The 24,683-nt window shown below is 45.6% G+C and overlaps 1 protein-coding gene across 1 annotated transcript; it reads left to right on the top strand.

The window, feature by feature from the left end:
- Positions 1-10,434: 10,434 nt before the first annotated feature.
- On the top strand, positions 10,435-19,294 carry LOC308136963 (carboxypeptidase A2-like; the record flags this gene model as incomplete). Its single annotated transcript, XM_080505519.1, has 12 exons — positions 10,435-10,487; positions 10,989-11,066; positions 11,512-11,593; positions 12,220-12,354; positions 12,458-12,556; positions 13,509-13,610; positions 13,851-13,952; positions 14,262-14,372; positions 15,312-15,402; positions 16,922-17,121; positions 17,657-17,741; positions 19,107-19,294. The coding sequence occupies 12 exons, from the start codon at positions 10,435-10,437 to the stop codon at positions 19,292-19,294; spliced, it is 1,326 nt and encodes a 441-aa protein (XP_080361645.1).
- Positions 19,295-24,683: the final 5,389 nt, after the last annotated feature.

Below are 24,683 nucleotides of genomic sequence, written 5' to 3'. Positions count from 1 at the left end.
TTATCAGGATGGACGTCGGTGCATTCTGGTGTTCATGCAGTGTGAACCCGGCCAGCAGAGCCCGTCCACTTCACACAGACAGGAGTGAGACAGTGGAGACCAAATAACGTCACCTCTGATCAGACACTTTGAACAGAAGTGAGACAGGAGCAGGTTGAGTGAGACAGGATTGAGACATGAGTGAGAGATGAGTGAGACAGAAGCAAGACAAGCGAGACAGGATACAAGTCACGAGATAGACAGGAGTGAGACAGGAGAGAGACAGGAGAGAGACAGGAGAGGACAGGAGAGAGACAGGAGAGAGACAGGAGTGAGACAGGAGTGAGACAAGAGAGAGACAGGAGAGAGACAGGAGAGAGACAGGAGAGAGACAAGAGCGAGACAGGAGTGAGACAGGAGTGAGACAGGAGTGAGACAAGAGAGAGACAGGAGAGAGACAGGAGAGAGACAGGAGTGAGACAAGAGAGAGACAGGAGAGAGACAGGAGAGAGACAGGAGTGAGACAAGAGTGAGACAGGAGTGAGACAGGAGAGAGACAAGAGCGAGACAGGAGAGAGACAGGAGAGAGACAGAAGTGAGACAGAAGAGAGACAGGAGAGGACAGGAGAGAGACAGGAGAGAGACAGAAGAGAGACAGGAGAGAGACAGGAGAGAGACAGGAGAGGACAGGAGAGAGACAGGAGAGAGACAGAAGTGAGACAGGAGTGAGACAGAAGTGAGACAGGAGAGAGACAAGAGTGAGACAGAAGTGAGACAGAAGAGAGACAGGAGAGGACAGGAGTGAGACAGGAGTGAGACAGGAGAGAGACAAGAGTGAGACAGAAGTGAGACAGGAGAGAGACAAGAGAGGACAGGAGAGAGACAGGAGAGAGACAGAAGTGAGACAGGAGTGAGACAGGAGAGAGACCGGAGAGAGACAGGCGAGAGACAAGAGCGAGACAGGAGAGAGACAGGAGTGAGACAAGAGAGAGACAGGAGAGAGACAGAAGTGAGACAGGAGTGAGACAGAAGTGAGACAGGAGAGAGACAAGAGTGAGACAGAAGTGAGACAGGAGAGAGACAGGAGAGAGACAGGAGAGGACAGGAGAGAGACAAGAGTGAGACAGAAGTGAGACAGAAGAGAGACAGGAGAGAGACAGGAGTGAGACAGAAGAGAGACAGGAGAGAGACAGGAGAGGACAGGAGAGAGACAAGAGTGAGACAGAAGTGAGACAGAAGAGAGACAGGAGTGAGACAGGAGAGGACAGGAGAGGACAGAAGTGAGACAGAAGAGAGACAGGAGAGAGACAGGAGAGGACAGGAGAGAGACAGGAGAGAGACAGGAGTGAGACAGGAGTGAGACAGAAGAGAGACAGGAGAGAGACAGGAGAGGACAGGAGAGAGACAGGAGTGAGACAGGAGTGAGACAGAAGAGAGACAGGAGAGAGACAGGAGAGGACAGGAGAGAGACAGGAGTGAGACAGGAGTGAGACAGGAGTGTGCGGTGTGGTGCGTGCATATTGTCAGTGTTACAGTAAACTACAGATCCTAAATTCCGCCGCAGCGTCACTGAAAGCTCCTCATCGCACCTGTTCTGTGTTTGGTGTCTTCTTTTCGGCTCTCCAGTGTGTTCACACCCTGGCAGGGCGAGAGAAGAGAACGCAGCGCTGAAGTGTTTCATCATTAACAGGAACATAACGTTGTGTCACCTGACTGGAGGAGGAGGAGTCACGTGACGGACATGCTCAGGTGAGCACACAAGCAGCCCTGAAGACAGCAGATGCTTCAATAAAACATTTGTTCTCTCTCGTCACAGTCTTTACACACTGATCGTCCTTCATCGGGCCTGTAATACGTCCACATACACACACATTTCAGCAGCACACGAACAAGTGAGCAATGAAAGATTAATGGTGAATTTACTGGTGGTTCCTCTGAAATATTGAGAGAGAAGTCAGCCATGAAATGCAATGTAAATGGATCTATTTTTAGTGGGGCAGAGGAAGTGGAGTGGAAGCAGCCTGGCCAGGGGGGCCTTGTTCATATAGCTTTTAGAGGCAAATGACAGGGGACAAAATAAGGGCGAAAACACACACTCCACCCACATTTGCATGTAAAGCCACTTTTCACTGGCACATTAAACTTTCAGCAACACAGCAGCCGGAATAGCAATAAATTATTTCTACAGCGAGAGAGAAGAAAAAGTCTCAGCTCGACTCCCCCGTCCCCAGGAGCCTCCCACGCCTATTAACACACACACACACACACACACACACACACACACACACACACACACACACACACACACACACACACACACACACGCCCAGTAGAGGTTATTTTCTATCACTTCTCCACACTGAAACCAGCAGGGGGGGAAACGTTGATATCATTCGATATAGGAGAGGTGAAGAATGAAGAATAAAGTGTTGAAGAAGGAGCTTGGGACTGTTTGTCCCACAGCTGGAGGACAAACAGTGTCTCAACACAACACGACCTGCATCATGTTTTATTGCTGTGAAGCAAAGGATCTTTAGTTCGACTAATTAATATTGATCTGCAAATCAGAAGCGACTGCTGCCACCAGCCACTGAAACAACGGTGTGAATAATGCGAGGGACCCGGGTCGGTTAACCTGAGATCACGGAGCCGCGGCTCTTGAGAGCGCTGCAGAGCTCCTGCTCCGTCGACTGTGTCGGAAAAATCCTCTGTGCTGTTTCATCGTAACGTCATGGTAGCGAACTTCCCTTCCAGGTCCGGCTTCACGTTCTGACCGCAGGCTGAGGTCTGCACGAGGCTGCGATGCTCCACTATGAGACGCTCCACTATTATATTATAACCCACAGAACTTTATAATGAAGCCACACTTTTGGTTCATCAGCAACTAAAGAACAAACTACAAACAAGTATAAATGAAAGCCCCCCCCCCCCCCTGGAAGCGGCGTTGATCCAGACGTGGAGCCAAGGAGCCACATGTTACTGTAACTCACGCCCACGGGCTCGGATTTCTTCAACTTGCTGGACGAGTGAAAAAGCTGTAGAATTACTTTTGTTTTTCTGGGTTTTATTTTTCTCCTCCAGCCGGATCTGGAACGTGCGCTACATCCACACGCTCCCTCGCATGCTGACCTGAACCTGGCTTCTGCCTCCCCCTGTTCGCAAGAAGCGCCTGATCACTCCCCACATCAGTCTGGGCAGGAAACTAGAATAACGTTATTTTAATATCTCTGTGATTTAACATCCACAATTCTGCCTGAACAGCAGATTTAGACTCTGTTTGTAAACTGAGGCATTGCGCAGTGCACTCCCCCCCCCCCCCCCCCCCCCCCAGCATACTACTACACCAACCATATCATTTCAAAATGTCCTTTATTTTGAGAACCAAGAGTTTGACGCTGCTGACTTCGCGGCTCACTTCACCAGACAGAAACGAGGGACGGCTGACTTGACTTGCAAGCCTCGGCTTCTGCAAATGCAGCTGCAATATCTTCCATATCTCAGGACCTCTGAACATCTGTCTCTATGGAAACCAGTGCTGGACCTGTGAGCCTCTCCGGGCACAACAACAAGACTGATGACCTACTGCGCAAGCAAAGCTGGACTACTTCTTAAAATAAAGCTGTTAAAATTAGTGTAAAGTAAGAATAAATATGTGCTCTAAGCTTGTCATACCACAGAGGTGTGTTGTTACTGTCAAATTTGAACGATTAATATATACATATATACACACTTTATAAATGTTTAGAAAAAAAATGGCTGACACAGATTTAAATGTGCACTTCACTTTTCTGGTGTTTGGTGTAGGACTGGGAGTTTGGGACAAAGTGTCAGGGACTAACTGGGACTAACTTTTATAATGTAACACACAGCTTACGCACTCTCACTTACCAATATCATGTTTTTTCTTTTCATCCTCTTCTTGTTTTCTTTTCTTCTTGTTTAATCTGCCCTGAGAGATTTATACGCTTCATTTTTTTCGGTGTGTTCATGCAGGGTAGTAGTGGGGCCCCATTAGGGAGGTTCTCGATGTGTCGTTGCCACGTGTCCAGGGGTTTCAAGTTGTGTCGCTGATATCTGCTGTCTGTCAGGGGCCCCTACTGGAAACTAGCCAGTGAAAGGGGGTTTTCGATGCGCTGTCGTTGCAGCGTCTAAAGCAGTTACATTATTTTGTCATTGAAATTGACTAATGTCAGCCGTTCCTCGGGGCCCCCTTCATTTCGGGGCCCAAGGCAATTGCTTATGTTGCCTACACCGATGTGATGCCTCTGCACATGTACACACACAAACACACATACACAAACACCCACACACACACGCGCGAGCGTGTGTGTGTGTGTGTGTGTGTGTGTGTGTGTGAGCCTGTGAGAACTCAACAGCACTGCCTCAACATTTACAAAGCACACATCAAGTTCTTCTCTTCTCTTCCCATTCCAAGCACAACGACATGTATTTACAGAGAACCAGAACATCGATCCCACTAAAAACCAACCATCCACTCACACATACATGTTTCAAATCCATTAGAAGAAACTGTATCAAGCTCGTCCTTTTTGAAAGTGAGAATAAACAAGTGTTGATCAAGTTTCATGTATTATTCAAATGTATAAGAGAACATTTGCCTTCTCACTTCATCATCAGCTGCTCTATTTCTCATTCTTATTCTAATTCTCATTCTCATCATCAGTCATTGTTGTTGTTGTTACTCAGACCCGTGATAAACATGAGATCCTGATCCTAAGTGAACCCAAAGTTGCACACGCACATGAAAGTGGTGGAGTTTGCAGCATCTGACCAATCACACACATGGAGAAAGTTCCAGAGCAGCCGACTTCACCACAGAGGAGCCGTTGTTCTCTGATAACATGGAGAATTAAAACACATCACCAGGCTAAAACCAACACCGCTCCTGCAGGTAATGTTGTTGTTGATGTGTGACCTTCCTGAGATCATGTAATATTAATTCACTGGCCAATATAAACGGACAGCACGGCAAAGTTTTAACTTTATTATCCATCACATCTAAAGTGTGTACAATACTCTTTATGTCATACAATTTCTCCCACAAATTAAAAAAAACCAAACAAAAACAAATCCACAGACGTGAGAAAGTAACAGACTGAAATGTGATGGAGCTTGAGAAGTGTGAGACAATCAGTGGTGTTTCTCCGTGGATTCATGAGGATGTGGAGGTCATCAGCTTATATTTATGTTGTGTTTCTCTGCTTGGACGGTTGTAAGAATTCAGACAGACACAGGTTGTGGCGCTGAGGAAGCCAGACTGACCCTCAGCTTCACGGCTCCTGTGAGAACACACTGCCCCCTGCTGGGCCTCTGTGGAAGTGTGTCGTCCATCATGAGTTTGCTCGCCCTGCACAGGGCAGCCCCGCCGGAGGTCATCTGGTTTGAACCCCGCTATTCAAGCAGCTCACCCGGACTCCGTCATACATCCAGAGGATTTCTTCCCCCTGATGTATTGACATGTGCTCGCTGAGTTTGGAGGAAGAAAACTGCTTGTAAAGACTTCAGGAGCTTCAGTGTTTGAGAAAGAACCTATAGGAGGATATATGCACATATATGGAACACATGAGCAGTTTATATGCACATATATGCTGCATATATGCGTATATATGCCACATATAGGCAAAACTGAGGTGCATATATGTGAATATACAGGCCATATAGGTCTCCTGTACTGCTTCTTTATTTCCACATATATATAGCCCATATCTCACTTTGGCAACTGTCATACATTATCAAGGCAAAAACTAAGAACTAACTAAAAAACAATTATGCAAGAAGAACATATAGGTGCACACATATATACATGCATATATGTACCTATAGAGGTACCTGTATGCACATATATGTGTACACATATATGCACATATAATATAGGAAAATGGCCAATTTTATATATGTCATATATATTAAAACCTATGTCAAAACCGATATAAAAACATATATGTTTATATAGGTTCTTTCCATGTGGGTAGATCCAGTGGATCTGAGAAACTATGATACTACTACTACTGATGATTACTCTCATCAGATTCAGGACAGATGTGGAACAGAAGGCGGAGAAGTGGGTTTGAGACTGGAGAGTCGCAGGTTCAAATCCCACTGCAGGCTCCCTGAACTCCACCCAGGGGCCCCACTGTGGCTCCCCACTGCGGCTCCCAGCATGCTAAATGAACGATTATTTAATCAAGCATTTAATATACTTTTCACAAAGTCTATGAAGAAAAAGTTTTTCACCGTTTTGTTGTTTTGTTGTTGGCTTTTGTTGTTGTGTTGTGGTTTTTGTTGTGTTGTGTTGTGTTGTGGCTTTTGTTGTTGTGTTGTGGCTTTTGTTGTTGTGTTGTGTTGTTGGCCCTCCTGGGCCACCGTAGGTATGCATGCAGAACTTACATGTTCATCAGAGTCACGTTGTGAAACCGTCAATCCGACTTTGGATGTTGTTAAGCGGCGGCGTTGTTTCTTAGAAGGAAGTGAATATGCTGCTTGAATCCTCATAATTCTGTCGTCCCTCTTTGGACAGTTTGAGTAAAACACTGAACATCGCAAATGGTCATATTGCTCCATGTTTCTTTACTTTTGTACACTGGAACTCTGTGTTCACTTGTTGTTTGAAGAGGGACTGTGACACATCAGCAATCAGCCCAGAACGTTCTCTCTGCCAGGTCAGATCCTCTTTATCACATGTTAGCGTGAGGAATCCAGCACATGTTCAGGTTCATGTTCTATGACGGGAGGTTCAAACCCTCACATACACAAAGCACGGACACCTAAGCTGTCTTTAAAAAGAAGTCTCTGTGTCTGTCTGTGTGAGGTTCTTGGTTTTCTCATTCTAATGTAAGAAACCCAGACCTGCTGTACTGAACCCCCGAAGTCCCAAAAGGTTCAAGTTACTTTCTTGTGTCTAACGACTCCCAGTGCTCACAGCCTCCATACAATGAAGAGAACTGAGATAAGAGACTAATTGTATTCATATGAATGTTTAGACTCCGTAGGATGCCAGTTCAGATTGGATAATTCTATGTATACTGGATTTTGATCTGGACCTGGTCTCGTGTGGTCTAGAGATGAAATAAGAATCTTTGATATCTCCTCTGAAGCCTTTTCACACAGAATTAAAGCTATACAAGTTAAATATTGCTTGTTGGACAAAGTGTGTCTTACCGAACATGCTAAAGTGTTTTTTCATCAATATGAAATAAAGAAAATGGATAATCAATTAGCAAACAGCATGTTGAGGTATTTTCACCTTAACTGCTGAAGCAGAAGCAAAGTTCAGCTTTGTTTGTTTCAGGATGGAGTCAGTGACACGGCCCAGCAGCAATTTCACCGTCTGGCATTTAAAGAGCAGAATAAAACTTGTTAGCTCAGTTCTCTCCATTACATGGAAGCTGTGTGCATCAGAAGTTGTTTATCATAAATCATCTTGATAAATTGTTCCCACAAAATATGTACATGTACTTGTTAACATGATAAAAACTGTTGACAGTTCCTTTCTTACCCTGTCCTCTGGTGGGCGGCTTTGACCTGTGATTTAATTTAATTTAATTTTAAATTAATGTTTGCAGATATTCTCAAATAGCCTCAAACAGCCTCTGGGCTGTAACAGACCTCCCTCTAGACTGTAACAGACCTCCCTCTAGGCTCTAACAGACCTCCCTCTAGGCTCTAACAGACCTCCCTCTAGGCTCTAACAGACCTCCCTCTGGGCTGGGCTGTTACAGACCTCCCGCTGGGCTGTTAAAGACCTCCCTCTGGACTGTTAAAGACCTCCCTCTGGGCTGTTACAGACCTCCCTCTGGACTGTTACAGACCTCTCTCTGGGCTGTTACAGACCTCCCTCTGGGCTGTTACAGACCTCCCTCTGGACTGTTACAGACCTCCCTCTGGACTGTTACAGACCTCCCTCTGGACTGTTAAAGACCTCCCTCTGGACTGTTACAGACCTCCCTCTGGGCTGTTACAGACCTCCCTCTGGACTGTTACAGACCTCCCTCTGGACTGTTAAAGACCTCCCTCTGGACTGTTACAGACCTCCCTCTGGACTGTTAAAGACCTCCCTCTGGACTGTAACAGACCTCCCTCTGGACTGTTACAGACCTCCCTCTGGACTGTTAAAGACCTCCCTCTGGGCTGTTACAGACCTCCCTCTGGACTGTTACAGACCTCCCTCTGGACTGTTAAAGACCTCCCTCTGGGCTGTTACAGACCTCCCTCTGGGCTGTTACAGACCTCCCTCTGGACTGTTAAAGACCTCCCTCTGGGCTGTTACAGACCTCCCTCTGCCTGCAGCGGTGCTCTCACATCTCTGCACAATCATGTTATTGGATTAAATATAAAGGAATCTTTCTTAGTCTGGGATTTAAATCTGGACTGGTTAACTCCAACTTCTGACAACCTGAAGTCTGTTTATGACTCTTCAGATCTTGTCCAGTCCACCGACAGCCCCACTCGGCCTAACATTAAACATCCCAACAGATCATCCTTGATTGATCTAATATTGGCGAATGTCCCACTTCAGTACATTGACATTGGTCTTTTTGGAACTGACCTGAGCCATCATTGTGCTATTGCTACAATTAGAAATGTGAAATTGCCAAAAACAAAACCTGGAATGATGAAAAAAAAAAGAAAAATGATCCATCAATGCTCAAACATTGATGGATCATGGATAATGATTTATATCATTTTGATTGGTCTAGAGCAGGGGTCTCCATCCTTTTATTGTCTCTGAGCAACTGAACACGTAATGTCCATTTAACGTTCACCAGCATGTGCATCATACACTTAAATGCATTTTTAATGCTTCAAAATACTGAAAAGGGAACTTTACACGTTGAAAAATCTAAATAAAAATCACTTGCATATGCACACTGTTCTAACAAAATGTTAGATATTCTCAACAGTTATGAAATTATAAAAAGGTCACTTGCGTAATCAAAGAAAAGTCAGCAGCATGCTGAATATGTACGTGTGCTCATCTTTTCCACATTCAAATATGCTGCCAAAACATTTATAAACAGTGCAATAGTGCAACCTTCTGAACACATTCACCATCATATGGTCACGTCCATTTGTTGCAATAGTTTGAGTCTGACACTGCAGGGTTCAGCCAGAGAGCTGGAAGCAGGAGTGTGTCTGCTGAGGTGGACTCTGATGCACTCATTTAAATGTTCATCTGTCAGTCTGCTTCTCAACTTTGATTTTATTAACTTTATGTCTGAAACGTCATGGCTGGAGCTCCATCAGTCGTCACCAACAACGTATCAGTGGGAAGTTAGCTGCTGGTAGGGAGCTGCTGGGGTTTGATGCCACTGCGGCCGCCATTACTGGACCTGTCGACACGTTAGCTTGGGCTGCTACTGTCCCTGCCGTCCCCGCGGCTCAAGCTGCCTGCTCTTCTGCTTTCCCCTGCCAAGGCGCTGACTCACTTCTTCTCAGCTCAAAGCACAGCCACTTCTGACACCATGTTGTATTGGGTTCTTTATAGTAAACGACTGTTATTTCAAACGACATTTATCATTGAGTCAGATGGAGCAAAATCGTGTGTTCCGTCAATCTGCGCCTCCCAGTGTCTAAAGTTTAGGTCTGACTGCTTCAAAACCCACACCTACTGAAAGACAACAAATTTTCCTCTCAAGAAATGATATTTTTATCAAAATATTTGCCTGAAAGCTGTGCATTCAGAGTAGTTGTTTCGAAAATATGTGGATAAAATCCATCCTCTCTCACACTCTGATGATATCACGAACTGCAGGTGGTCATAAAACTGTTGTGTAATTAGCTAAAATTCTAATGTGTGGTTAAAGGACGAGCTAACATGCAGTTTGTGGACTAGCCAGCATGCCAATGTGCATTGTGACATTAACAAGCTAACATGCTAATGTGTGGTTTGTGGACTAGCAAACCACAACCTTAAAAAATTGGGTATTTAGAGATTAGCTTTATTAGAGGTTAGATGGTTTGTTTAATGCTAATGCTAAGCTAGTTAGTGTAGCAAATTAGCACATGAAATAAGACCAGATTCCAGGTCTGGGACACCTGGTGAGTAACCTGTGTGATTTTCAGGTAGATAACGTTACTAAACAAAGTTTTTTTTCAAAATGAGCTGATATTAAGGGGGGTGGCCTAAAAGGGGGGGGGGGGGGGGGGGGGGGGGGCTCGGGTTATAGATCACTAGTTAATTATCTGGGTCGGCCCACTTTTAGCCCCCCGTCGTCAGGGTTACAGGACCAACCCAAGCTGAAAGTGGCTGATGAGGGCCGTATCTATGGAAACCAGAATGGTTGGGGTGAAGTGATGGCCTCTATGCTACGAACTAGATCAGAGTTAAGTGGGTTTTCAAAATAAAAGCCCCCCCCATGTTTTTCAAAATAAAAGTCTTTTTTGTTAAAACCTTCAAAATGTATATTTGATCAATATTTAAAGGGGCCAGAGGCCATGATTGGGCTGGAGACCATGAATGGGCGCACCCTGACGGGCCAGGACCCAGGGTACGAGGTCCCGGCCAAGGCTGCTTGCATCTTTAATTGGTTTTGCGCTTCCTTTTTTGTTGCTTTAAGAGACTTTAAGAGTGCTTTTTTATGTGACCCTCAAACCAAGTTTTGAAAATCCCAGGCTTAAATTATTACTACAACCGCCTTGACTACTACTACAATAATAATGATGATGATAACTATAATAATAATTGTAATAATGGTAACATCAGCTAACACATCTGCAATTAAAACAAATTTTCCCGACATAGTGCAAAGAACCTGAGTGTTCTGTACTGATGTGTACTGATCTGATTTTGGCCCTCGGGAGGAAATAGGCCTTCAGGAATCCTGAGAAAAGATTGTCATTATGCAGCTGCGCAATTAACAAGTAAAACTTCCTCAGCATGTTCAACACTCAAAGTACATTTTCCCCACAGATTGGTGAGAATGACCCACCTGTCATCTGTGGGCTTTAAAAGTGTTGTGAACATGTGGAGTTTCAAAACTCTCGTCCAGACCATCAGACAGGATGGTGCGTCTGTGCCTGCTGCCGCTGCTGGTGGCTGTTTGCACAGCTGAAAGGCTCTTTATTGGGTAAGTCCGTCACTTTATATTTACATACACCATATTGATTCACTCTGGTGATGTTGATTCAGCTCCGAAATCACATTTTAATCCTTTAAGCTGTGAAACACTTGGTGTCTGTCCAGCATGTTGGTTCCTCTGGTACGGACCCTGAAGGGACAAGGTGCTGACCTGCCTCATTTCCTGCAACACTAACCATTTCTTCTCTAACTCCAGCCATTATTCATTTCCCAACCTCCTTTTGTACATTTCAACCTTTGTGGCTTTTGACTATAACTGCTGAAGTCCCAATGGTGCAAAGATCATTAAACTGATGGGATGAAATCTGAGATATTCATTTCTGCTCGTACTGCACCAGTAAATCAAGTTCTTATTTGGAGAGATAAAACTGCCCCTCTGTTGGTTGCTGTGAATAAACCAAAGATTTAAAGAGTGACTTCTGGATTTATTTCAGAGATCAGGTCATCAGGGTCAATGTGCAGTCTGAGGAGCAGATCCAGCTCCTGCAGGCCCTGGAGACTCAAGAGGAGCTGAAGGTACACACACACACACGCACACACGCACGCACGCACGCACGCACGCACACACACACACACACACAAAGATAAAACAAAATAAGAAAAAAAGAATAATAAAAGAATACATAAATAAACAAACAACCTCTACTATTTACTCATAATCTAAAAACCATAATGATTTTCTTATGCAGGCTTTCCATTTGGTCTGGCACCTACACTGTGAGTGTGTGAACAGATTTCAGTCGGTACAAAGCCATAATTAACTATCAATATACACAACTGAGCTCAGATGCCTCCTCTGCTTGTTGTATATAATCGTCCAAATCAACACACAGCGCAGCGAGAGTTCAGCCGCTCTGCACTTCCGACAGTTCAGCGAGTTACTGTGGGTTGAGGTGAGCATGTCAGCAGGTCAGGAGCTCTCAGCGCTCCAACGGCTGAACAGTGCTTCACCTTTCACTGCATTACAATGAACCTTTCCTCTTATTTATTGATTGAACCGCTTGCTGCTTCTTTGATGTGTAAATGAATGCAGATTCTAAATGAAGCACCAGGAAGTGTTTAATTTAGATTCGTCCTATGTTCATTTCTGGAATAAAAAGCAAACGTGACCTTTTCTCAAAGATGTTACTGCCTGATTTCAGCTGGACTTCTGGCTCCATCCGGTCTCTGCAGAGCTTCCCGTTGACATCCGTGTGCCTCGATCCAGCCGGAGCTCTGTGAAGGAATACCTACAAGCCCTCAACATCCCCTTCACTGTCATGATTGACAATCTTCAGGTTAGTGATGGTCTGAACAGGCGTGTGACTCAACATGTGGACCGGAGCGATGGGTCCAGAATCCTGCATCCAAACCATTTGTTTTTCTGTTTATCACGTTCAGGAGCTTCTGGATGAGGAGAAAGCTGAGATGGTGGAAAACCAAAGGGTGGAACGCAGCACCAAGAGCTTCAACTTTGCAGCGTATCATCGACTAGAGACGGTGAGCTCCACACGCCATCGTTCACAGAGAGCCATTGCAGGGATTCATCAAGGAATGATAGTGTTTCAACTTGTTTTTCACTCAGGAGAGTTGTCCTGCTTCCCTCACACCGAGCAGGGAATTGTGACATAAAACACATTGGGTCTGATCTGCTAATGGTTTGCACCAGTAAAACAGACCTGGACAACAGTGTAATAACCACTATTCATGAACACAAAGTGTGTTTGCCCCAGCACACACTTCAGTGTGATTTATAGTGAATCAAGCCTGTGCAGGATCTTTCTGTTCAGCATCTCAAACCAAGAGTCCAGTCAGTGCGGCGTTCAAGTCTTTTCAGAACTCAGAAGTGGGGATACATTTAGAGAAGCAGGAGTTCAGATATTTGCTGTGGGCCCGACAGTACAGCAGCTTGTGCTCCAGTACCAAGGTTGATGGTAAGATTTCCCCTCATGCCAGTCTTGTGTTGAAATGTCCGGGCGCAAGATGCTGAACCCGACTGGGCGTCAACCAATGCCGTCGGCATGTGAGAGGAGGTGTTGTAGGGTGAATGTTATAGTTTGTTTAAAGTCATTTTTGGGCCAAAGAAGCAGCAAATAACCAAACATTTCTCTAATGCATTTGAAAACTACTGACAAACTGACAGCAAGGTTGACAAATTTAAAAAAACAATGTTTACGTAGCAGCACAGTTCACACTGCGCTATCGCATTGTCGGATTCTCACTCCATCTTTCATACTTTTAAGCCTCTTTGCCTTTTTCTACTTTCTGCAACACTGACTGTCCAAACCTCTGAGACAAAGTGTGCTCTCATGTGAAAGAGACATTTGATGGTCAACACAACTCACGTTGTAACTATTCCACAAGTGAATGTAATCCGAGAGCTAGAGTCACATGGACATTACTGCTGTAGTCACAGGCAACATGCTCTTGCCTGCAATCTTTCTCCATGCAGATCTACAGCTGGATGGACTCTCTGGTGGCGCAGTACCCTCATCTGGTCTCCAAACAGGAAATCGGGAAATCCTATGAGAGCAGACCCATGTACGTGCTCAAGGTGGGATGATCCTGTTATCAACATTTCCTGTATGAGCAACAGTTCTGAACCAGGTGGAATAGCTAGAACCGATAATATCGTGTTCATTAAACTCTCGAGTCAGCCTAGATGGAAGAAAGGAGACTTATTTGTGTGGAACTTTCCATTCATTAATTATCATTAACATGATATCATTAACATTCATTAACATCACAAGACTTAAACTTGTGTCACAATTGTTTTTGCCAACTGTGTGTTTAGTTCAGCACTGGCGGCTCCAAACGTCCTGCAATCTGGATGGACACTGGGATCCACTCCAGGGAGTGGGTGTCTCAAGCCACTGGACTGTGGACAGCCAACAAGGTACTGTTCAATGATGTCATACACGTGCTTGTGGCTCACATTTGGATTTATATGCTGTTTTCAATTGGTTGTGATATATGCACATAACAAATACCTTATTGTTCTCAAGAAGGAACCACGGCCATGCTTATTGTTGCTCTTGGCTTCAACCATAAGTCAAGTGGGAGTACGGAAGCATTTTCTTATACATATAGTGGCATGATTTTTCCTATGCAAACAATATCTGAACTGCTGTTACATGAGATGTTTAAGATAGGAATATTAGCCCATATTCTCCCTGTGAACCCACTGTGTTGTGCTCTTGAGCAGATTGCCTCCGATTATGGTACGGACGCCTCCCTGACCTCCCTTCTGGACACCATGGACATTTACATGCTGCTCCTGGCCAACCCCGATGGATACGCTTACACCCACACCAACGTACGTCAGCACTGCTCACATGGGATTCGTTTAAAAAGAAAAAAAGAAAAAAGAAAGCAGCCTCTCTGCTCCAATTTTCTGTTTTACTGTGATAATGTTATATTTGTGTTGTGGATGGGGGTGATTGGAAAGAAGAATATTGTATGAGTCATGGGAAACAGCTGTTCAAACAGCTTTTTCTATGTCCTTTGTGTTTGATATTCCAGGAGTTGAGTGGGATGATCGTTATTTGCACCTTGTCTGAAAATCATGCAACATTGAAACAGCCAACGAATGCAAAGAAAAACAGCTGCTTTGAACGATATCAGTTTGAATAAAACACTATCTGATAATAAGGCACTATCTGTTCAGAGAAGTGTACTCTGAATATCTCACTTTTCATTTGCTGGCATGTATAGCAAGAAAGTATATGATGGAAATAACATTATAGACTGTTGCCATTATGGCAGCAACAAACTCATTATGACACAGTTACACTTTAGTCCAGCAATCAAAACAAGTTGTTCAGGATTGATAGTGCGATTTTATGTATGTGCATGACTCACTTGCCAATATTGGTGCATGCTTCTTTTTTGGTTGAGTTTCGCACCAGAAAGATGTGAAAAACATGATAAATATGATGATTCTATTACATACACTGCTAACATTTCGTACATTTTCAAGAATTACATTCTCTTCGCGCAAGATTTGAACAATAATCTTGGTTTTAATGCTTTCCCAAACACAGACTTGCCGATATTCAATACATAGGGCCTTACATTGTGGTCACCATACCTGACCTACCATACCACAGAACCAGAAGCCTCCATTCTGTACTTATGGATTGCAGCAGTTCCTGTCTCTCATATATGTGTGGAACCACTGAAAGCTGTGGACATTTTACTGAATGAGGTGAACTATAATGATCCTTGACGCTGACGGATGCTGTGTGCCGTACAGGATCGCATGTGGCGGAAGACCCGCTCCAGGAATACCGGCTCTGCGTGTCGTGGAGTGGATCCCAACAGGAACTGGAATGCAGAATTTGGTGGTCAGTATTTATTAACAATGGACTTTGAGTTGAATCGTTTTAATTTGGAGCAAAGCAAAGTTATATAAAAATCTGACAAAATAAGCAGACACGCCTACGTACAAGGTGCAAAGACATTTATCTGAGATGTTTTACAAGGTCTGATGAAGAAGTGCTGCTAAACATTGACCTCCTCCCGTACTTACATTAGGGATGCACCGATAGTGACACCAGCATCGGGTATCGGATCGATGCCAGGCATGAGTTCTTGGTACTCGTACTCATAAAATTACCACCAATGCCACGTCACCGATGCCACTTTACAGCAGCACGCCATTTACGGCACTTCACTGCAAGGCGCAGGTGAGCAGTGAAGAACGCACCGCTTGGTCAAAGCTCGGTTCCACCAAGCGCCCCCCCACCCCGGGGGGTCTGGGGGGTCCGGGCGGTCCGGGGGTCCGCCTTCAGAAATGAATCCAGAGGAAATGCAGTTTCTGACGAAGTCTTATTGACAGCACTTTTGTTAAACGTTAGTTCTCAGTTCATGACAAGGAGTTAACCCTTCCTGCTCCGGTCTCCAGACCGTGGTCGGAAGACGCAGGGGAGACCAACTTCTAGTGCGGGGCGAAGCTGTGCTCAGCTTCAGGGTGACCCCCCCTCCCCTCACAGCCGGGGGAAAGCCGGACATGGAACTCCTTCTGAGATCAACACTTGTTGCATTTATTGGACACTTACTTTTATGTACAGCTTCTTGCGAGAACCACTCAGTTTGCTCCCTCACTCATGCACACTGGTCAAGCGAGCAGCGTGCCTCTTACTGTAAAAGGGACACACACACACACACACACACACACACACACACACACACACACACACACACACACACACACACACACACACACACACACACACACACACACACACACACACACACACACACACTGATAAAAGTTTTATTGAAATGTTTTCTTATATGTGGCAGCACCATAAAGGAGCTAATTTTGAATGTCAGTCCATCACAATCTAGGAATGTTGATCAAATAACATCGGTGGAAAAAAATGTATGTGTGTGTGTTGGCCTAAGTACTCGGTATCGGTGAGTACTCAAATGCAAGTACTCATACAGTAATCGTTTTGGAACAAAGTGCTATCGGTGCATCCTAACATACATTATATAAAAGTTGGATTCAAAAGATTGATGCTGGGATAAAACAAGGCCTCAAGGTGGAACAGATGTTTGGTCTTGACGATGTTTAGCTGAAACGACGTCACTTTGTTGGAGGAAGATATTCTATGACAGTGGTTACCAACCCGTGGTAAAACCGTTTTAATGTAAAGTAACAAGCAACTGTTATTGTCAATAACTAATTTACTAATGAGTAACAAGTACCCAGTAGTGATGATGCAGAATTCCCAGCACTGTGTATGAGTAGCTAAGATTCCAGGAAGCCTTGCATTGTATCACTGAGCTCAAGCTCCGATGGCGGCGGCGTCACAATGAAGGCATGGATTGTTCCTAAAGGTAAAGGTTCCTCTGCAGGTCCGGGAGCCAGCAGGAACCCCTGTTCCCAGTCGTATCACGGCCCGTCGGCTCACTCCGAGGCTGAGGTGAAAAATGTGGCAGATTTCGTCACAAAGCATGGAAACTTCAAGTCTTTCATCTCGGTGCACGCCTACTCCCAGCTGCTCATGTACCCCTACGGCTCCTCCTGCACCGCCGTGCCCCACATGGCCGAGCTGGTAAGGAAGCACCACACCGCCAAGCCGACCCACTTCACATCAGTTTGGACATTTTAATGTTGTTTATTTTAAGAGAAACATTACTCTGGTAGGATCGTTTATTAAAGCAGGCCTTCCACCGTTCACCAGGGGCTGTCATTTTGTTTTGGTAAATTAGGTTTTTATGAATTCATTATGAATCAATTAATTATAAATTCATCAAAACTACACATGATTAAATTCTCTTTAAAGAAGCAGGTACAGTATTTTTCAGCAATATTCTGGCTTCATGTGGACATAGCAAAACACATTATGCTCATTTTGTCAACAGTGTTTTTGTTACCCAACTAAGCCTTCCAACACAAAATGGAGCCTTTGAGCTACATGAATGAAACTAAGGCAGATTAAATAACTTAAAGTACCTTCTCAAGAATATCTGCATCTGATGACTTTGTCCAAGTCCTAAAAGTTTTTTTTCTTGATTTTATTCCATGCCATCATAATATGGACACTTTACCTTCGTGCCGACTTTTCTTTGTTCTGTTCATTTTTGCAGGACGCCGTTGGTAGAGCGGCAGTGCAGAAGCTCACATCCCTCCATGGCACCAGGTACAAGGTTGGAAGCATCTGCAGAATCATCTGTGAGTCTCCTTTTCAAACGTTGGTCCACGTTACAACACGACGCGTTGAAGGTTTAGAGTGACACATAGTCCAGACGACTGAAATGAATAGAAGAAAGCTCACAATGCAGAATAACTTTAATCCAAGCTTTAATTTCCTTTTCATCTTGACTCCTCTAGATTAGGCGTGTCCAAAGTCCAGCCCGTGTTCTAGTGTCCAGCGGCCTCAGCCTCACTCAGAAAATCTATCAAATGCGACCGCAGCCACTGTTGATCACAACGTAAAATACCGTGTACCAAAAGCTATTTTAGATTTCACCAGAACACGTCAATAGGCACGCTCTCGCCACGGGAGACTTTGACCCTCGTCACGAGGGCCAAAGGTCATTGTGTGATCCTTTCCAGCCCATTTCAAAAATGGCGACTGTAAAGTGAAAAAAAGGAAAGTTGACAGCGAGGGCTGGCGCTTTCAAGACGAATGGAAATTGGGGTATTTTTTTTTTAACAAAACACGAGACAGCTGTGTCTGCCTAGTTTGCCAGATGTTTTCAAGGAGTTCAATATCAAGAGGTGTTACCAGGCGAAACGCGCAAACTACAACAAGCTAACTGGGAATGAATGTGGTGGAAAAATTGAAGCACAGGGGTCCTTTTTTTATTTTTACAAGAAATCAAATGAAAATGCCACAAAAGCAAGTTATGAGGTGGAAACGTTTCTTCTTTTGTTTTTTAACTGACAATCAAACCTGGTCTTGTATTCCCCACAAATTAAATATTGAAATCAAATTCGGTCAGACGGCCCATTTTTCTATTTCTATTTTTGATCGGAGTCTAAAATTGAAATAATGAAAAACACTTTCTCCTTTTTGATAACGAGTAATACAAGGATCCATATGTCCCTCAATGTTTTGATTTTAGAAGTTCATTCTGAGCATTTAATAGTGAATATGAATTTAATGTTTCAAATATGTCATATCAAACATGTTTGTTTGTTTCCTAACAGACTTTTTCTTCATGTTATGTGCTCCTTAAATATGAAAGGCAATGTGATTTTGGTAAAAACTTGACAGGAAAAGTATGCCATTTACAATAAAAAAAAAAAAAATCCATTCAATATTAATATACAATAATATTTAATTAGAATGTTACTGGTTTAAAGAATGTCAGGCTGAACGGTCGGCCCCCACACATTTTCACCTCACCAACTGTGGCCCTCTTTGCACAAAGTTTGGCCCCCCTGCCTCAGATGATGCATATTGTAAAGTCATTTCTCGTAACATTCAAAGATACAGAGGAGAAAGTCTTTAGCAGTCCACATTATACAGTGTAACAAAGTATTCATGCTAGGAGTAACTGGTCACTGTCGTGTTTGTCTATCTCCTCTCAGACCAAGCCAGCGGGGGGAGCATCGACTGGTCCTACAACCTGGGCATCAAATACTCCTTTGCTTTTGAGCTGAGAGACACCGGTCGCTATGGTTTCATCCTCCCGGCCAATCAAATCATCCCCACCGCCACAGAGACCTGGCTGGCCCTCAAGTATATCATGGAGTACGTCCAGAACCACCTTTATTGATGGAGAAAAGTTAGAAAAGGTTTTGCATCTTCATTCATCATTCTATGACCAATAAAGTTCCATAAACCCTGTCGACCTGTCTGTGACTGTGACTTCCACATAAAGCTGGTCTGTGACTGTGACTTCCACATAAAGCTGGTCTGTGACTGTGACTTCCACATAAAGCTGGTCTGTGACTGTGACTTCCACATAAAGCTGGTCTGTGACTGTGACTTCCACATAAAGCTGGTCTGTGACTGTGACTTCCACATAAAGCTGGTCTGTGACTGTGACTTCCACATAAAGCTGGTCTGTGACTGTGACGTCCACATAAAGCTGGTCTGTGACTGTGACGTCCACATAAAGCTGGTCTGTGACTGTGACGTCCACATAAAGCTGGTCTGTGACTGTGACGTCCACATAAAGCTGGTCTGTGACTGTGACGTCCACATAAAGCTGGTCTGTGACTGTGACTTCCACATAAAGCTGGTCTGTGACTGTGACTTCCACATAAAGCTGGTCTGTGACTGTGACGTCCGCATAAAGCTGGTCTGTGACTGTGACTTCCACAGAAAGCTGGTCTGTGACTGTGACTTCCACAGAAAGCTGGTCTGTGACTGTGACTTCCACATAAAGCTTGTCTGTGACTGTGACGTCCACATAAAGCTTGTCTGTGACTGTGACGTCCACATAAAGCTGGTCTGTGACTGTGACGTCCACATAAAGCTGGTCTGTGACTGTGACTTCCACATAAAGCTGGTCTGTGACTGTGACGTCCACTTAAAGCTGGTCTGTGACTGTGACTTCCACATAAAGCTGGTCTGTGACTGTGACTTCCACATAAAGCTGGTCTGTGACTCGTTGCACCAGCGTTGTCGAACCATCGCTGTTCTGCTGTGAACAAATCTATCTGTCAGGGTGTAGGTTGAGGTCCCCTTTAAGAGTGGGCGGGCCATAGGTCTGGGCGTTCCAGCACCGCACCTGTGGCCACTTTCCAATCATCACCCTGCCCTATATATATGTCTGTCTGTGTTTAGTCATTGTTGGTTTGTTAGTCTTCCATGTTCTGTCTGTCCTGTCCAGTGATTGAGTTAGGTACTGTCAACATGAAATAAAAGACTTGTTTGAATCCAGCCTGCCTCCAGAGTCCTGCACTTGGGTCCTGTCCATGATCCGTGACAGAACAAACCAACCATCATGGACCCAGCGGACTCTGGTCACCAGCTGCTAGGAGCAGTTGGTCAGCAGGGAGACCGGCTCACTCAACATGACGAGCAGTTGTCTGGTTTAACGGCGGGTCTCCACGACCTGTCACATCGACACACGTCAGTGGAGAGTCAACTGAACCAACTCACCGGTCACCTCCAGCAGCTCATCACTCGCCTCTCGGTCCCAGAGGTTCGGGCTGCCGCTGCCGCCGCAGTGCCGCCAGCTGCCGCTGTCGCCGCAGTGCCACCAGCTGCCGCTGCCGCCGCAGTGCCGCCAGCTACTGCTGCCCCCGCCGTGATGCTGTCGTCACCGCTCTCAAGCCCAGCGCGCTTCTCGGGGGACTCCGGGGATTCGCGACCCTTCCTGGTCCAGTGTGGTCTCCACTTCGAGATGCAGCCGGGCGCATTTCCAACAGAGAGGTCGAGGGTCACGTACATCATCTCCCACCTGTCCGGCAGAGCGGAGGCTTGGGCCACCGCTGAGTGGAACCGCCAATCCCGGCTGTGTGACTCGGTGGACGAGTTCGCAGAGGCGCTGTCGAAGATCTTCGATCGGCGTCCCGGCGGACAGGAGGCGGCTCGAGCACTGGCAGCGCTGCGTCAAGGAAGGAGGTCGGTGATCGACTACGCGATTGAGTTCCGCACTCTCTCCGCAGACTGCTCCTGGAACGATGCGTCACTGCGGGACACCTTCCTCTACGGGCTGGCCAGCCCGGTTCGCGACCAGCTCTTCCTGAGGGATCTCCCCGACGACTTGGACTCCCTCATTGCCCTGGCGGTCAAGATGGAGAATCGTCTGACGGTCCGTGATCGCCTGAGGCAGACTGACCAGCAGGGAGGAGAATCCAGGAGTGCGCGGGAGGAGCACGCCCCTCTCCGCCCCGCCCCCCAGCAGGAGCAGGTCCCGAGTGCTGCACAGCTTCCGGAGGAGCCGATGCAGCTTGGCCGCACCGGCATCTCCACGCAGGAGCGGCATCGGTGCCTGACCAGTGGCCTGTGTTTGTACTGTGGTCAGCACGGGCACAGAGCTGCAGCGTGTCCTCTTAAAGGGACAGGCTCACCTGGGTTAAGGAGGGCCCCGGTGAGTCTTAAGAACTCCTCCACTGCGCCCTTAAGAAGACTCACGCCGGCTCAACTGAGGTATGCCGACACCACCTTGGACATTGATGTTTTCATTGACTCTGGCGCAGATGAGAACTTTATGGACCTTAAGTGGGCTGAGAGACATAATATCCCCACTGAACTGTTATCAGTGCCCTTAAAGGCTTTTGCTTTAGATGGACACAAAATATTTTCTATTGAGAAGAAGACTCTTTCTGTTCAGTTATTGTTTGGTCCCTCCCATTTTGAGGAGATTTCATTTCATTTAGGTTTAAGTCCGTCCTACCCAGTTATCCTGGGCCTCCCTTGGTTATGTTTGCACAAGCCCCATATTGACTGGGAGTCGGGGGTTATTTTGAGTTGGAGAGGGGATTGTTCTGAGCATTGTCAGTCAGTGTCGGGAGTTAAGGTAGCAGCTGTGGAGGTTCCTGTATATCCGGATCTCGAGCGAGTTCCCGGCTGCTACCACGATCTAAAGGAGGTGTTCAATAAGGGGAAAGCAACATCTCTGCCACCGCATCGTCCGTATGACTGTGCCATTGACTTATTGCCAGGTACCACTCCCCCCAAGGGTCACATTTACTCGCTGTCACAACCCGAGAATCAGGCCATGAAGGATTATATCGAGTCCGCCTTAAAGGCTGGGATAATCAGACCCTCGTCCTCCCCTGCTGGGGCAGGATTTTTCTTTGTAGCCAAGAAGGACAAGACCCTTCGACCGTGCATTGACTACAGGGGCCTCAATGCGATAACCGTTAAGAACCGCTACCCACTACCTCTCATGACTTCGGCCTTTGAACGCCTGCAGGGAGCCAAGCTTTTTACTAAGCTGGACTTGCGCAATGCTTACCACCTGGTCCGGATTAGGCACGGGGACGAGTGGAAGACGGCGTTTAACACACCTTCTGGCCACTACGAGTATCTGGTGATGCCTTTCGGGTTATGTAATGCTCCTGCAGTTTTCCAAGGTCTAGTCAATGACGTGCTGAGACGCATTGAATAAGTTTCTGTTCGTGTATGTTGGGATCTGCAGGACCACAGAAAGTTTGTTCATTTCTGGGGAGAGACAATATTCATTTGTCATGAGACGCAGTCATGACATGAATTCTGACCCAGGAATGTGATGGCCTTTCACATCTAGAATGGGGAAGGGGGGGGACATTCTCCAAGACCTTCCTCCCCCCCCCCTTTCTGCTCACAAGACTCTCCCCCCATGCAATCAGCCAGTCACTGATTGGTTGAAGCTCTCAGGCTTCGACACCTCTGAAGTCACACGTGGACAAAAGGCTTTCACCCAGCCTCCATTCAGGGACTCTTGCAAAGCAAACTCCAAGGAGGTGGGTTGCTGCAGAGCAGCTCATCCAGTGTTAGCACACAGCTAACACGAGAGGCCGCAACCAGAGGCCTCCACTCCTTAACTCATCTGCTGACCCACCACGAGGGTCAGACCTTCCCCTGATCCAGAGACCAGCACCCAGAGTCTGCTCTCCAGGGAAACCAACCGGTTCCTCCACGATGGGACCAGGGACCCTCACAGAACTTCTTTGTGTTTTTCCTGAACAAGCAGGGAAACCATCACAGACCTGAGCGACCAGCTCCTCAGTCTGGACAAAAGGAACAACCAGGAGCTGCAAAGAAGGACTCCTGAAACATCAACTCCATCTTCTTCTCCTCAGCCTGCAGAACCAGCAACCACAGTTAGCAGGAGGTGCTAACTACAGGAGAAGACACCAGCTTCCCTCCAGCAGGACAACAACCGAACTCTTCCAAGGAAGTGGTAACAACTGGGCTTTACCTGAGATTAGTTAAACTTGATACTATGATAGAACTGTTTAACTTTCATGAAGATGTGTTGATTCTGTTACAGTGATTGAGTTCTATAGATAATGATATTAGGAGCAGTGATCAACCTGTAAACCAACGTTAGCTCTGCCACAGACACAGGGTCTGCATGCTAATCTGCTTTACTAACTCGTTAACTCACAATCCTACACATATCACATCAAAGACAACATCACACAGTAACTGAACACCATCTGACGACTCCTGACGTTTTACAAAACAAGTCTCATTCACATCAAGTCATTCTAGAAATGGTCCCTTAGCAGAGACACACAGGAAGCAGATGCTACGGCTAGCTTCTATTGTTCCATTGCTATCAGCACATGGTCGAGACCCAGGACAGACTTCCTGTTCTCTGACAACCTCCATTTGGAATGTAGTTTCTTGTGATCCGCCATCTTGTTTTGTAGTTCCATCACACGTCACACACACACACTCCCTCCAACTCTCTCTCTCTCTTTCTCTCTCCACACACACACATGCACCTACACACACCCAGCTGTATATAGGTAGTTAGAATCTGTGTTTTATTCGTTTTCATTGTTAATAAATATATTTTTGGAATCATACTTGCTGTTTTATTAATGAGCACAAAGGAGAATGAAATGTCGACCTCTTCTGTGTCAAGAACTCCAAAATCCTTCAAAATTTACTGTTAATTCTGGTAATTGTAATTAATTTAACTATTAATTCAAATTCCTGATTAACTGTTTAGTATATCTTATGAGACTGATAGAACTGAATTGGCTATCATTTCCTGTTAAGACAGGTGGAGCTCCGAGGTTCTGATACACATCAGATTAAATTTCAACATTATTAACAACTATCTTTGATAATTATTCATCATTATCGATAGCCAACCAAACATAAATAGTGATCCATATGAGGACATAATGGTCCCAACATGTACCTCAATGACATTTTGATTTTTTTCGTCAGATCTAGCCAGTCATGTCAGTCATGTTCGTTTTGTTTTGGAGCGTCTTCTGAGCAACAACTTGTTTGTCAAAGCCGAGAAATGTGTGTTTCATGCTCCCACAGTTTCTTTTCTCGGACACGTCATCTCAGAGGGGAGGGTGGAGATGGACAGAGAGAAGGTCAGAGCTGTAGCTGATTGGCCAACCCCGGGTAACCGCAAACAACTGCTCCGTTTTTTGGGGTTTGTAACTTCTACCGGCAGTTTATCAGGGGATTCAGTTCCATCGCAGCGCCACTACATACCTTGACTTCCCCCAAGGTCCCGTTTGCTTGGGGTCCCT

This window comes from Blennius ocellaris, assembly GCF_963422515.1.
Source record: "Blennius ocellaris genome assembly, chromosome: 11".
Taxonomy (NCBI): Eukaryota; Metazoa; Chordata; class Actinopteri; order Blenniiformes; family Blenniidae; genus Blennius; species Blennius ocellaris.
This window is presented reverse-complemented; position numbering and strand designations above follow the sequence as displayed.